The sequence below is a fragment of the Mchenga conophoros genome, linkage group LG9 (assembly GCF_057382185.1).
Source record: "Mchenga conophoros isolate Kocher_MC1m ecotype Shallow Benthic linkage group LG9, M_conophoros_male_GT1.1, whole genome shotgun sequence".
In the NCBI taxonomy this organism is placed as follows: Eukaryota; Metazoa; Chordata; class Actinopteri; order Cichliformes; family Cichlidae; genus Mchenga; species Mchenga conophoros.
Window position 1 is genome coordinate 32,265,854 of NC_140534.1, and position 11,946 is coordinate 32,277,799.

The window sequence follows — 11,946 nt, forward strand, 5'->3', positions numbered from 1 at the left end:
GTACACTCACACTCGCTCTGGTCTCTTCAGTCACTCACCTGAACGTTATCGCAGTTCTGCTCACTTCACCTCACCAGCAGTTATTTCGCCCCGAGTCATTTGAAGTTTCTGTATATTGTTCAGTTTCACTGGGGTACATCACCACGGTAACGTATACTGGAGAACTAGCCCTCCCCAATCAGTTCTCAGGACAGTGGATCATCATTCCTGGAAGAGAAATGATCAAATCAGATAAAATCTTCATCTCATGAGGCAACGTCATTCCTTTTTTTCCTGTTGGCTGCGATTTTCAAACAACTTCATTCTTCTGTAGGCATTAATACACGATCCCAAAACACAGCAACATTTTGTGGACCTTAAATCAGAGTCTAAGCCTTCGTTTAATTCTGTTTTTATGTTTGCTTGTTCTTCACTTCGTCGCAGAGAAACAACAAAAACTGTCTTCTGTTAATTTACTGTAACCTGTCAGGCCCTGAAACGACCTTCATGTGACTGCTTACAGACGTCAGATTAAATGAAGCCATACAAGGAAAATTATCCTGGATGTGCTGAACGGAGCTCCGGCTCTTTGTTTATTCTTGGATTTCTATTTGTTCCCTTTTTGCACCGTTTTCAGACACTTTTACGAGCAGATGGATTATCATGACACAACATGAACTCGAAAAGTTTGATGTGATCGTCTTTTATTTCTCTCTGTTAACACCAGCCGTGTGTCTGCTTCTGCAGAGAATTGAGGAGATTATGAAAAGAACAAGGAAGAGTGAAGTGGAGCCTCCATCTGCTGCTCCAGGTAAATGGATGTAACACACACACACACACACACACACACACTACAAAACGAATGACTTAATTTTCCACGCCAGTGCAGTTCAGAGTCCTTTTCCCTGTCGTCCTTTGGATGGGAAGCGTTTTTGAAAATCTAATTTCTCCACCACGATCAGGCCTCTCTGTGAAATTGGATGTGATAACTGGCAGCTGCAGTGTGACTCAGCAGTGTTACACAGGTGGGGGAACAGCACCTCCTGATGGGCGGAGGTGGGATAAATAGCCAACGCTGAGGGGAAAAACTGCAGCGCTCGCTGAACTCTCTGACCTGAACGGACTCGCGTGCCGACGCCTTCATCAGCACAGCTGAAGTGAATCACTCTGTAATCACCGCAGCTTTACACTGAAGCAGAAAGATTATGATAGAAAACATTTATAAGGAACATTGTTACACTCCTTTCACTGGCCTCGCCGGCAGGGAGTTCCACCTGGTTTTATGAACATCTTTTAAATACTTTAAACGTAACCGGTGGTTCTGAACTGAAGGAGAAACTATTAAATGTATCAGGAAATGTTTAAGTAGAGGAAGCTGAACACCAAAGCATTCAGGGTGCCTGGTTTTTATTCTCCCCCACGCATCATTATGTGTGTAAAAATGGTTTGCACTAACAGTTGACTGAGGGTGTAAAACTGCTTTTTTAACAGGAATGATTTTGTTTGTTTATTTGATATTTTTAACCATGCACAGAAATATCGAAGTCATAAGAAACTACAGTGTCTTGTACTAGATTTAGCTGCTGGCTCATTTCTATCTGCAGTCACTGGGGAGGGAGGACGCAGAGCGCTGTGGCTCATGCCTAAAACAAAACCTGTAATAAAATCACAAATATCCAGGAAGCCTCGGCTCAGCTCGTTGTGTTCGAGGGCCGGCGGGCTGTGAGGTTTGCAGTGAAGTTTAATTAATGAAGCCTTTGTTGATCATAGTTTCAGGAACGCTGTTGGCTTAAACCTCCTACTCTTAGTGGTTAAAGCCGCTCCCTGCAAATAATTATGAAGCAAGATAATCACCCTGAATAAGGTAATGTGATCATGACGTGCATTTATGTGCATCCAGCGTCTGAACAGAGTAAATCATTTTTGACATGCACAGAATTGTCGAGTTTTCTGGAAAAGTAGGATTGTGATTTGGATCTCTGGATTTCTGCTTTCATCCTCACATTGCTGTGATTTCTCACATTTCTGACTTTGTCGTATTTCGTCTTCCAATGGACCTACCTTCTCACTGACGTCATCGTTTGACGTAACAGACGTGCAGTTTGGATAGTTTCACCCCGAAAATCAAAAGAAGTGTTTAAGTGGACCTCAATTAATGATCAGTGTAACTCGATCGGAAAGAGATTTTTATCCACAGTAACGTGATCGGATCAGAATCTGGTGTGTTTACATGAAGCATTTTTATTCCAGTCAGACTTTTAATCCGGTTACTTGTGTCATTGTTTGAAGAGTCTATATGTTAACGTCTGATGAATATTTCTGTCTGAAGTTTGGTCTTGAATTTTTGAAAATGTGGAAATAAAGAGATCCTTTGAAAGTCTGCAAATTGAGACAGTTTCCTCCCTTTAAGAAGCGTAAACTATGTATTTGGGAAACTTTCAGCCTTGGTGGAGGTTTGGAGTCTCCACTGTTTCATCCGGATGCTTGTCACCACTGATAGAGGTGGAACATCTGAAAAAGGGTGCGAAATTTACTGCAACTATAAAGCATTTCTCAGGATTCATTTTCAGGAAGTGATGCTGAACTGTGATATCCGAGGCCGGGATCAAACCTTTAGCACCTCTTTTATAACCTCGAGTAAAGACTTCCTGTGTATGTTGGCAGCAATCGAGGTGCGAGGTGAAGGTGCTGTCGCCCCGGAGGAGGACGCCGCGACTCCCGCTGAAGCCCCCGTCATCATGCTGGGACCCCTGGAGAAGAGCAGTGTGGACGAGCTGTCAGATGGGGTCCAGTCCATGGACGTGAGGTAGGTCTCCCCAAAGCGTGACCTGTTCCTTCCTCCTCATCTCATTTAGTCAACTGTCTGCATCTCAAAGGTTTCTGACACCCCAACAACTGAGAACGCTTACAACTCAAAACCACGAACCAGAGGAAAAAACAGGACTCAAGTGCTGGGATTTAAAACGTGGGAGCATCATAATGCTTTAGTTTGGCAGTATGTCATAATATTTTATATTAACTAAAATTCTTTTCTTTGCCTGACAGAAGCCAGCGTTCACTCAATTTAGTGTCAGGTCATCTCTCATTCAGCACTCTGTGGTTGAGAGCGAGCCACTGGAGTTTTTTTAATCCCTTTTCATTACAACCTAAGCAATCATAAACCGTCTATAGCTCACATTACCTCTGATGTACAGCAAGGGTCAGTCTTAGGTCCTATTTTATTTCCTATTAGCAGGCTTCCCCCAGGCCTCTACATTTATCCAGAACAGTCACGTGTCTTTACGCAGCTACACAGAAAACACAGACAAAATCGATTGATCTAAATCACATCAACTATTTTGATCATTGCTGCGGCTCTCTTCCCAAATTTGATATTTATGTGTGAATATCTATGGTTCAGTAAGACTAGAAGAGCTCTGCAAAAATCCTAAAATGTTATTAAAAGGAAAAACATAAAAATTTCCTAAAGCCAAGCTGATCAGCTGACCATTACTCTTTGATCTCTGAATAGCTAATCTGAGCTGCTGTGACATTACAACAAGGAGGTGTTTAGCCCTGCTGATCACCTTTTCATTTACTCTGTAATCCATTCATCGTCTTCTCATCTCACGTCTGGTTAAAGGCTTCATTCTTCATGTCCACAGCCGAGCCTGATGTTTGTGAGATCAAATACTGCTCATTAAATACTGACGCTGCCCGTCGAGACGCTCTAATAAACTAAATGTTGTGTCTCTGTCATCGTTGTTCCTTTAAGCTCTCCATCTGTCTCCATCAGTCCAGTGTCCAGGGATGAGCCAGCGAGCGCCCACGAGTTCTCGCCGGTCACCGAGGGAACAGACGGCTGCCCGCTGGGGCACCTGATGGACGATGACGCCCCGGGGCGAGGGCAGCAGCAGGCTGCAGAGGTGCAGCCTTACCCCAAAATGCAGGCTGGAAGCGGGGTCGGAGACCTCAACAAGAACCTGCTGATTCACGGCTACAGCGCCGCCTCCGAGTCGTCCCAGCTCATCCACAGCGTCGGCCCGAGCAAGCTGGACATCCAGTAGCCAGGTAACAGAGACCCCCCGACATATGGCCCTTTCACTTCTCTCTGTCTGTCTTCACTGCTCTACTCCATCCAGTAAAAAGGCAAATACTCAGTTTTAGACGATATGATGCCATAGAGAGGATTATTTCTACTATAGTCATCCCAGGTTAAGAAGCCACCTGCTTACGAGGAGCAGCCAATCAGAAGATATGAAGGCTAATACAGAGGCCTGTAAACATCTGGACCGTGCACACAAGTGCTGTTATATTTAGAAGTCATCCATTCATGACATAAACACAACATGTTTTTTATACAAATACAAAATAATTATTTAGTGCTGTAAAGTGGTTCTAGTTGACTTTGAGCCTTCAGGCTCCTCCCTGCATGCTGCAGGTGTCTCTGCTAAACAGACAGAGGATGGCTGCTGTCAGCCTGCAGCAAAGTTTACAAGGAATCTGACAAGTGTAAAAATATGACAGATTAAACCAGCAGTTTATCTGCAGACAAACGGCTTCAGTTTTTGTTCTTAATTAAACAGTTTTGTCTCTGTTGTAAGATGAACAGGTGGTGGATGAGACTGACATTTAAATCTGTTGATTAGACGTTTTAATAAAGGTCTCTTACACACTTTTTATGCAATTGTGATAACAGTACAGGAAAAAGGGACCGTACGAAAAGCACCATGATATGAGTGATTACACTTCTGTTATGTAATCAAACTTTTGAGCTAAGAAGACACTGCAGGACCTGAATCTCATGCTTTTAAATACAGTGAAACACACCATTGTCCTGCCTGCTTTCTTCTGTATGAAAATAACATGCATTTGTTTTAAAGTGTTGGGTTTAATATGTGCTTGTTGAACCAAAAGAATCCGGCTTTTGGTTATGTTGAACCCAAAACTTTACTTACGGACAGGGAAAAACAATATAAATATAAATATAAATACATAAAGTATTTATGTATTTATATTTAGTATTTGCCATACTGAAGTTCTTAAATGTCTCTTATCTCTCTTTTAGGACCTTTTTCAGGAGGCCGGCAGCTAAAAACAGGAGCCAGGAGAAACAGACCAAGAGACCAGAACAACAGTCATCATCTCCACAGGAAACGACTGCTGAACACCTGATTTCTCATCTGTATTACCAAACCACACACACGCATCACTGTTAAGCTTCTGGCCACATTTTAGGGCAGTGCAGGTGGGCAATTACAGCTCTGAGAAACACAACACAGTTTGACCTAATCATGCAGGTAATGTGATATATTTATATATATGTGAATATTATGTTACAGAGTGAAGTTTAGGTCACAGTTTATTCGTCTAAAACCCAAATAAATTCAAACTTTGTGCTGTAAAACTTGGAGCTACTTCCCCTCCACGCCTGAATCCAGTATTTCCCAGCTGCACTGCCGCCAAACATAACTCGCCCGCTTTAATCTGTCATCTCTGCTCTTGAAACCGTTGTAAATAGATGTTTGAGGTGGTCACAGTGGGGACAGGAAGCGGCTCTGTAGTAGATGATCTGGAGGAGAGCCGTGAGACTGATGCTGTTGTGTGAATCTGTGTGTAGCATCCTCAGCTTGCCGAGCTGTTTTATGGCCGTGGTTGTGGGTTCCCGTGTGTTTATCCCACCTCTGACCTGCTCTGCTGTAGATTTCCTTCCATCCTGACGCAGGAGAAACCATCAGAAACTGAAACGATGAACCCGCTGTCGACCCGTAGCCTTTAGCTGTTGTTTCTCTGCCGCTCATCACTGGACCGATGGACCGATTTGAGGACTAGCAACAATCAAACACGAGGAAAAAATGCGACCCTTCTGGGGGGAAAATGCTACATGTCTTGTAATTTAATGTGCGGGCGGGGGGATATTGAGACAGCGTGTTGTGTATTTGTCTGGCACTGACTGTAACCACGCAAGCTGCAGTTTATAGTGTGCACTTACAGTAGTTGTATGTTTGTTACACCGCTCTGAAGACGCTTAAATCCCCAGCCCACGTCCCCGAGTCAAATATACCTCACCGATTCAGAACAGCTTTCACCACCTCGCAGCTCATCACCTCTGAGGCCTTAAACCTCTGTGCAGTCAGCATCCTCCCCGTCACCCTCAGGCACGCCCACTTTCAGCTGATTTTAAAGGCCCGGAGGAGGCCTTTAAAAGGAGGACGAGAACCACAAACACTCCCTGAGGAGGCGTTTTTGCCCTTTAGCTCACACACAACAGGAGATAACCTGAAAGTAAAGGTTAACCACTGTCCAGAAATATTAGTGTTCATATCAACAGGTAAAAAACTCAATAACCAAACTCATATTTATGGACATTTTAAGGAATTTGAGCTACAGAAAAGCTTTAGCCTTTAAGTCATGGTAATCGCTTTCTTTCCAAGTTCCTTAAATCTTTATTGTTAATTTTTATTTATTCTTGATTTAATGTATGTATGTATTTATTTATTTATTTATTTATTTATGGTTTAGGTTTTTAGGTCCTTAGAGAAGATACTGGTGTAATCTTCAGTACCATTTATTACAACATAGATCGTCTTTATACAAAAACAAAACACCTAAATTTCCAGAAATGTTGCAGAAGACACATGCTTGGTGTCATGAACAGTTGTACATTTCTTTTGTTTTTTTTTACTGGATGAATAAGATCATTTATTATTTTGGCATGCACTGCAGTGTAAGCCTGTGCAGACACACTACAGAGGTGGTGGTTTGGTTTCTTGCTGTGGGAACCGAGGCCTCTTCTGCTTCTCCAAAGCACCACACAGAGGGGAGGAAAGCATTTCCCCGTCACCCCAACGACCTCCAGCGCATTGATTTTTATCATCAGCTTCCCTCCACGTTTGCTCACTGCTCCTCCAGATTGTGCTGAAACGCATCGTCAGAGGGTCCCCCGGGTCCCCTTGTGTATGAAGTAGACATAAAGGATATAATGTTTATTCTAATCTTACTTAAACTCTGTGACACTGCAGCTTGGTGGAATATATCATTGTAAATGTGGTGCATGGAAAACTGCTGAAAACGAACAATAAACTTCATCAAGCCATTCGTGTCAGTGAGCTGGATAAATAAACTAGTGAATGGAAAACTGAATCATTAAGGAAGTAAGGGACATGTTTGAGATGTTTAGTCTTTGACCTTCATATGAAAACGATCTAGTGTAGGGCTTAACGCAGACGCTTTTCTTTATCATTATATCTCACTGTGTGTTGACTTGATGCTGCACTGAAATTAAAAATCACCTGCAAAAACTGGATGGATTATCTTTTTTTGATTTTGTTCCTGACCCCAGAATCAGCTTCTGCATTATTTAACCTCCCAAGACCCGAGCTCTTTCATAGCATGCATTTTTATTTTCTCTTTGCTGTTTGGGCTGATTGGGACCTGATGAATGTAAAAGAATTTTTTTCTTTTTTACCTGATTTTTGTTTCCGAGAAAAATGAGATCCACATACGAGGACATTCGCTTTAAGTTTCGAAAGAACAGTGGCAGTGTCCTTGTAAGTGGATATCAGGCCCTTGTTAAGCAAAATTTAGTATTTTGGTTTGACAACCCAAAATGTCATGTCCACATATGTGGACACCAGATCGCAGGAGGTTAAAACAGATTCAAACTTCCTGTTGGGGTTTTCAGCCTTCAGCATGAAAATGATTTTGATGGAGATTTTTAAAACACTGACTTCTGGATTATAGCAGCATCAGAACCACAAAAACTATCAAATCTGCAAAGCTTTTAACTAAAGGGAAAGGTTAATGATTTTCATTAATGCCAGCTGCGGCCTCAAGGCTGGAGCTGAACAAAACACCCAGATAACGACTGTGTTTATACTGTTCCCCCCCCATTCCATGCAAGGCCACCTGGGTTGGCTGGAAGACTGTTTACTTAGCCTGGCGGGTGAAGGACACTGTCTCAGCTGAACTCTGGACACACACATACACTGATATGCACACACTCATCCCCCCTCCCTTTCCAAACGCCTTCGACGCTTGTGCCCTACCGGAGAAGATGGCAGTCGACTGGACCAGCGCAGACACACTGCAGGATCGGATGCGCTGTCTACAGCGGCTCTCTCTTACCCTTTACCCTCCCCTGTTGCTTGTCTTGTGTTTCTATGGTGTATTGATAGTCATGTGCTTTTGTGCTGAGGTGTTTTTTCTGTTATCAAACTGTTCTCCCACTAGGAGCTCAGTCTGAGTGGAGTTTTTTTTCTCCTCCTCTTACCTCATGTTATGTATTTTCGTTTTTTTTTTCCTATCAGCCTACCTTTCTGACATGTCTCCTCAATGTGATGTTTGTGTAAAGTTGGTCAGAAGGTTCCTTTGTTTTTTTTTGGGTTTTTTTTGCCTGTCCCGTTTGGCTCTTTTGCATCAGAATTATTGTCTAAAGGCAAAGAAAGATGCCCAACGGATTTACTTTACCAAATGGACCATCCCAGCCTTGCCATAATGGTCCATTTGATTCACCTTTTATTGTTTATTTTATTTTCACTTACTGAATACGGGACAGACTTGACTGGGGGAAAGAAGGGGAGAAAGAAAGAGAAACAGCTGAGAAGAGGGACGGGGGAGAAGGACAAAAAACAAAAACCAACAGAATGAGCAGAGAAAGAAGAAAAAAATGCATATATCGATCACCTGGATCACCTGCTGAGAAAGAAAAAAGAAAACAAGCAGAAGAGAACAAGAGTAATAGAATAAACAACATCACAATGATATATGGGAATATGACAGTAAATACTAAATATTAAACATTATTGTGCAGCACATAAGATCAACAGAACACAGTGTGCTTTGAGGTAGGAGCCAAAAAGGGTGTAGTTTGTGGGTGTGATCACCCGTGTGTACGCCTGTGAGCATGGATGCGCTTGTTTTTTTAAAAGGTTCCTTCATGTAATGATCTGCTAGAGGGTGTGGGGGGGCCACAGCCCCATCCACCAGGGCATGAAGCAGGTATGGAGGAGATCAAAACTCCAGACATCCAGAGGCCCCCAGAACACAAGAGACCAAGGAAGACCAACAGAGGGGCAGCCGCGCCACTGTCCCAGTAAGAGCTGAGGAGAGTCCCAGATGAGGGCTCACTCAGCAGCCGCGGAGCAGAAGCCAGGGGGAGTTGCAGTGACGCGCCCGTGAGCTCCGCCGGCAGCCAGCCGTGCCTGAGTGACCGAGCCCCAGGCCGAGAGGCCGGGGGCACCCCACCTCCGAAGTGGCCCGAGCGAGCCCCAGGCTCCAGGCCCCGATAAGCGGCCGCCAAGGAGTGAGCCGGTGTGTACCTGGACGCCCATCCCCGGACACAAAGAACCACCAACGCACCGATGTCTGAGGGGGTCCACCACTGGCAGGGGAAGTGGTTCCTTTGTAAGTGCGCATGCGCCATTAGCGTGCTGCCTGCTGTAACCCTAATTTCCTTCTGATTCTGATTCTGATTTAATTGGCACACAATCTTCATCTATTAGCTGCTCCTTTTGGGGTCACACAATCCATCAATACATCCATGAATCCTCTCTGTGGTCATCCTCTTTTCCTCCTGCCTGGCAGTTCCAGCTATCCACTATCTTCACTCTCCATCCTCTGCACATGTTCAAACCTTCTCAGCCTCGTCTCTCTGACTTTATCTCCGGCCTGAGCTGTCCCTCTGAAAAATCATAACATCTCCAGGTTGGCCTCCCCCACTTCGTCTCCAAGCCAAACATCACAGCAGGTCTCACCACCATCCTAAACCTTTCCATTCACTCTTGCTGCTATGATTCTGTCACAAATCACCCCTGAAACTCGTCTCCAGCCACTCCACCTTGCCCGCACTCTCTTCTTCACCCATCTTGTGCACTGTTAGCTGCTTTGGATGGTTCTGTGCTCAATTTTCTATTCTGACTTCCGCCTGCTCCCTACTCTTACAACATCATCTGCAAACATCATATTCTGCAGAGATTCCTGCCTGACCTCATCGTTTTGATATATAATCCGTTTCATTTGTCTGTTGTTAACAATCGAAAGTTTGTGTGAAGGTAGGTACCAAAACAGCTCGAAGGGATTTAATTTGGATGAAAATCGGGCCACGGTCACGGCAAATATGAAAATCAGTAACAACCTTTTATTACCCACAGTTTTCTATTGATCAGTTCACAACAATATAGTAGGCTTTGGTGGACATGAGTACCCAGGTTGGCGAAGCTTTTGACCTTGACCTTCATTGTAAAAACCTGAATCAAAGTTAACCTTGAAAAAAAAAATCTATATCATATGAAAAGGGCATAAAGAGAGCTGTACAAAACTATACAAAAACACCCCAGGGCATCACAATGATGCCATAATGTCACTGTATTGGATTAATCCGGTTGTTCAGTCTGACGTCACTAGCCGTGTCTGGGCCTAAACTCCGCTGCAGGTCCATATATCAAACGATCACTATGGCATTACTGAGAGTTGAAAAACTGTCTAAAGTCTTTCATCTTTAATAAAATGATCAGCGTTCTGCTCTACCAGGTGTAACAATTGAGTTTAACATCCAGGCATCCATGAAAACGGAATTTATGACATTTAACGGAGGTAGAAGTTAGCAGGGAGTTAGCTCGCTAGCTTCTATCTAAATACAATATAGCATGTCCTGACTGCCGGGTTTTGGAAACAAATTAAAACGTACAGCTCTGTTATCACTTCCAGCATAAATGAAGACAGAAAACTAAACAGCAGTGACGTTTGTAGGGTTACTGAAGTTGGGCTAGCTGGTATATAATGATGTACTACGTGACTGCTAGCGACACAGCTATGTTAGCATAATATAAACAAGCTAACTTTTTTTCCACTCGATAAAAGTTACCGTGAGTGTTCTCGGTGGTCAGGAACAAATGTAATCGCATGGCAGGATGCTGTAAAAGGACCAAACTTCAGCCAGGAGAACTGAGATAATCCATCCACAATACGAGGTTAGTCATTCATATACTGCTGCATGGGCTGGGCTGTAGTTACATCCTAAGGTTTTAAAAACTGAGCTTAAATAAATGATTAGCGGTAATAAAAACCGAGGGAGGCCAACAGTGATCACTGACTGTTTTAGGAGCTTTTTGAAATCAAATAGAAGAAAATACATAACATTAAACATGTTAACAACACAAAAGCCATATTAAACGCAGACTACTTTAGGCCCGGAAGTAGGATTCATCGCGTCATCACTGAACAACTGGATAGCCCAAACGACTACAGGCCTGTTGCACTTACGCCTGTAGTGATGAAGTGCTTTGAGAGACTGGTCTGTCAGCACATCAGGGCCAGTCTGCCTCCCACTCTGGACCCCCACCAATTTGCCTACAGGACAAATCGTTCCACCGAGGACGCCATCACCATAGCGCTCCACACTGCGCTGAGTCACCTGGAGCACAGAGGAAGCTATGTGAGAATGCTCTTTCTGGACTTCAGCTCAGCATTCAATCATATCATCCCGGAGATCCTGGTCCAGAAACTGTCTCACCTGGGACTCTCCACCCCATCTGCCTCTGGATCAAGGACTTCCTGACAAATAGACCACAGTCTGTCAGACTCGGCCCCCACCGGTCCAGCACCATCACACTCAGCACCGGGTCTCCACAAGGATGTGTTTTGAGTCCCCTCCTGTTTACGCTCTACACATCCGACTGCTCCCCTACCCATCTCTCAAACACCATCATAAAGTTCGCGGATGACACCACAGTGGTTGGACTCATCTCAAGGGGGGATGAGTCGGACTACAGAGATGAGGTCAACAGACTGACTGAGTGGTGTTCAGTTAACAACCTCCAACTGAACACCACGAAAACTAAAGAACTTATCTTGGACTTCAGGAAGGACAGAGCAGACCCGGCCCCACTCTACATCCACGGGAACTGTGTGGAGAGGGTACACTCCATGAGGTTTCTGGGCGTGCACATCTCTGATGACCTCTCCTGGACTGCAAATACCACAGCGGTG

General features: G+C 44.0%; 1 protein-coding gene across 5 annotated transcripts in view; it reads left to right on the forward strand.

Annotated features, from left to right (window-relative positions):
* map7d2b (MAP7 domain containing 2b) overlaps window positions 1–7,262 on the forward strand; it is a 32,412-nt gene extending 25,150 nt beyond the window's left edge. For 4 of the 5 annotated variants that reach the window (XM_085287605.1, XM_085287608.1, XM_085287609.1 and 1 more), the window contains 4 exons: window positions 727–790; window positions 2,644–2,785; window positions 3,734–4,029; window positions 5,027–7,262. In XM_085287605.1, the coding sequence (XP_085143731.1) occupies window positions 727–790; window positions 2,644–2,785; window positions 3,734–4,025 (498 nt within the window). In that variant the 3' untranslated portion in view covers window positions 4,026–4,029; window positions 5,027–7,262. The remainder of the gene's footprint in view (window positions 1–726; window positions 791–2,643; window positions 2,786–3,733; window positions 4,030–5,026) is intronic. The other variant, XM_085287606.1, reaches the window with a different exon arrangement.
* The last annotated feature ends 4,684 nt before the right edge of the window (window positions 7,263–11,946 follow it).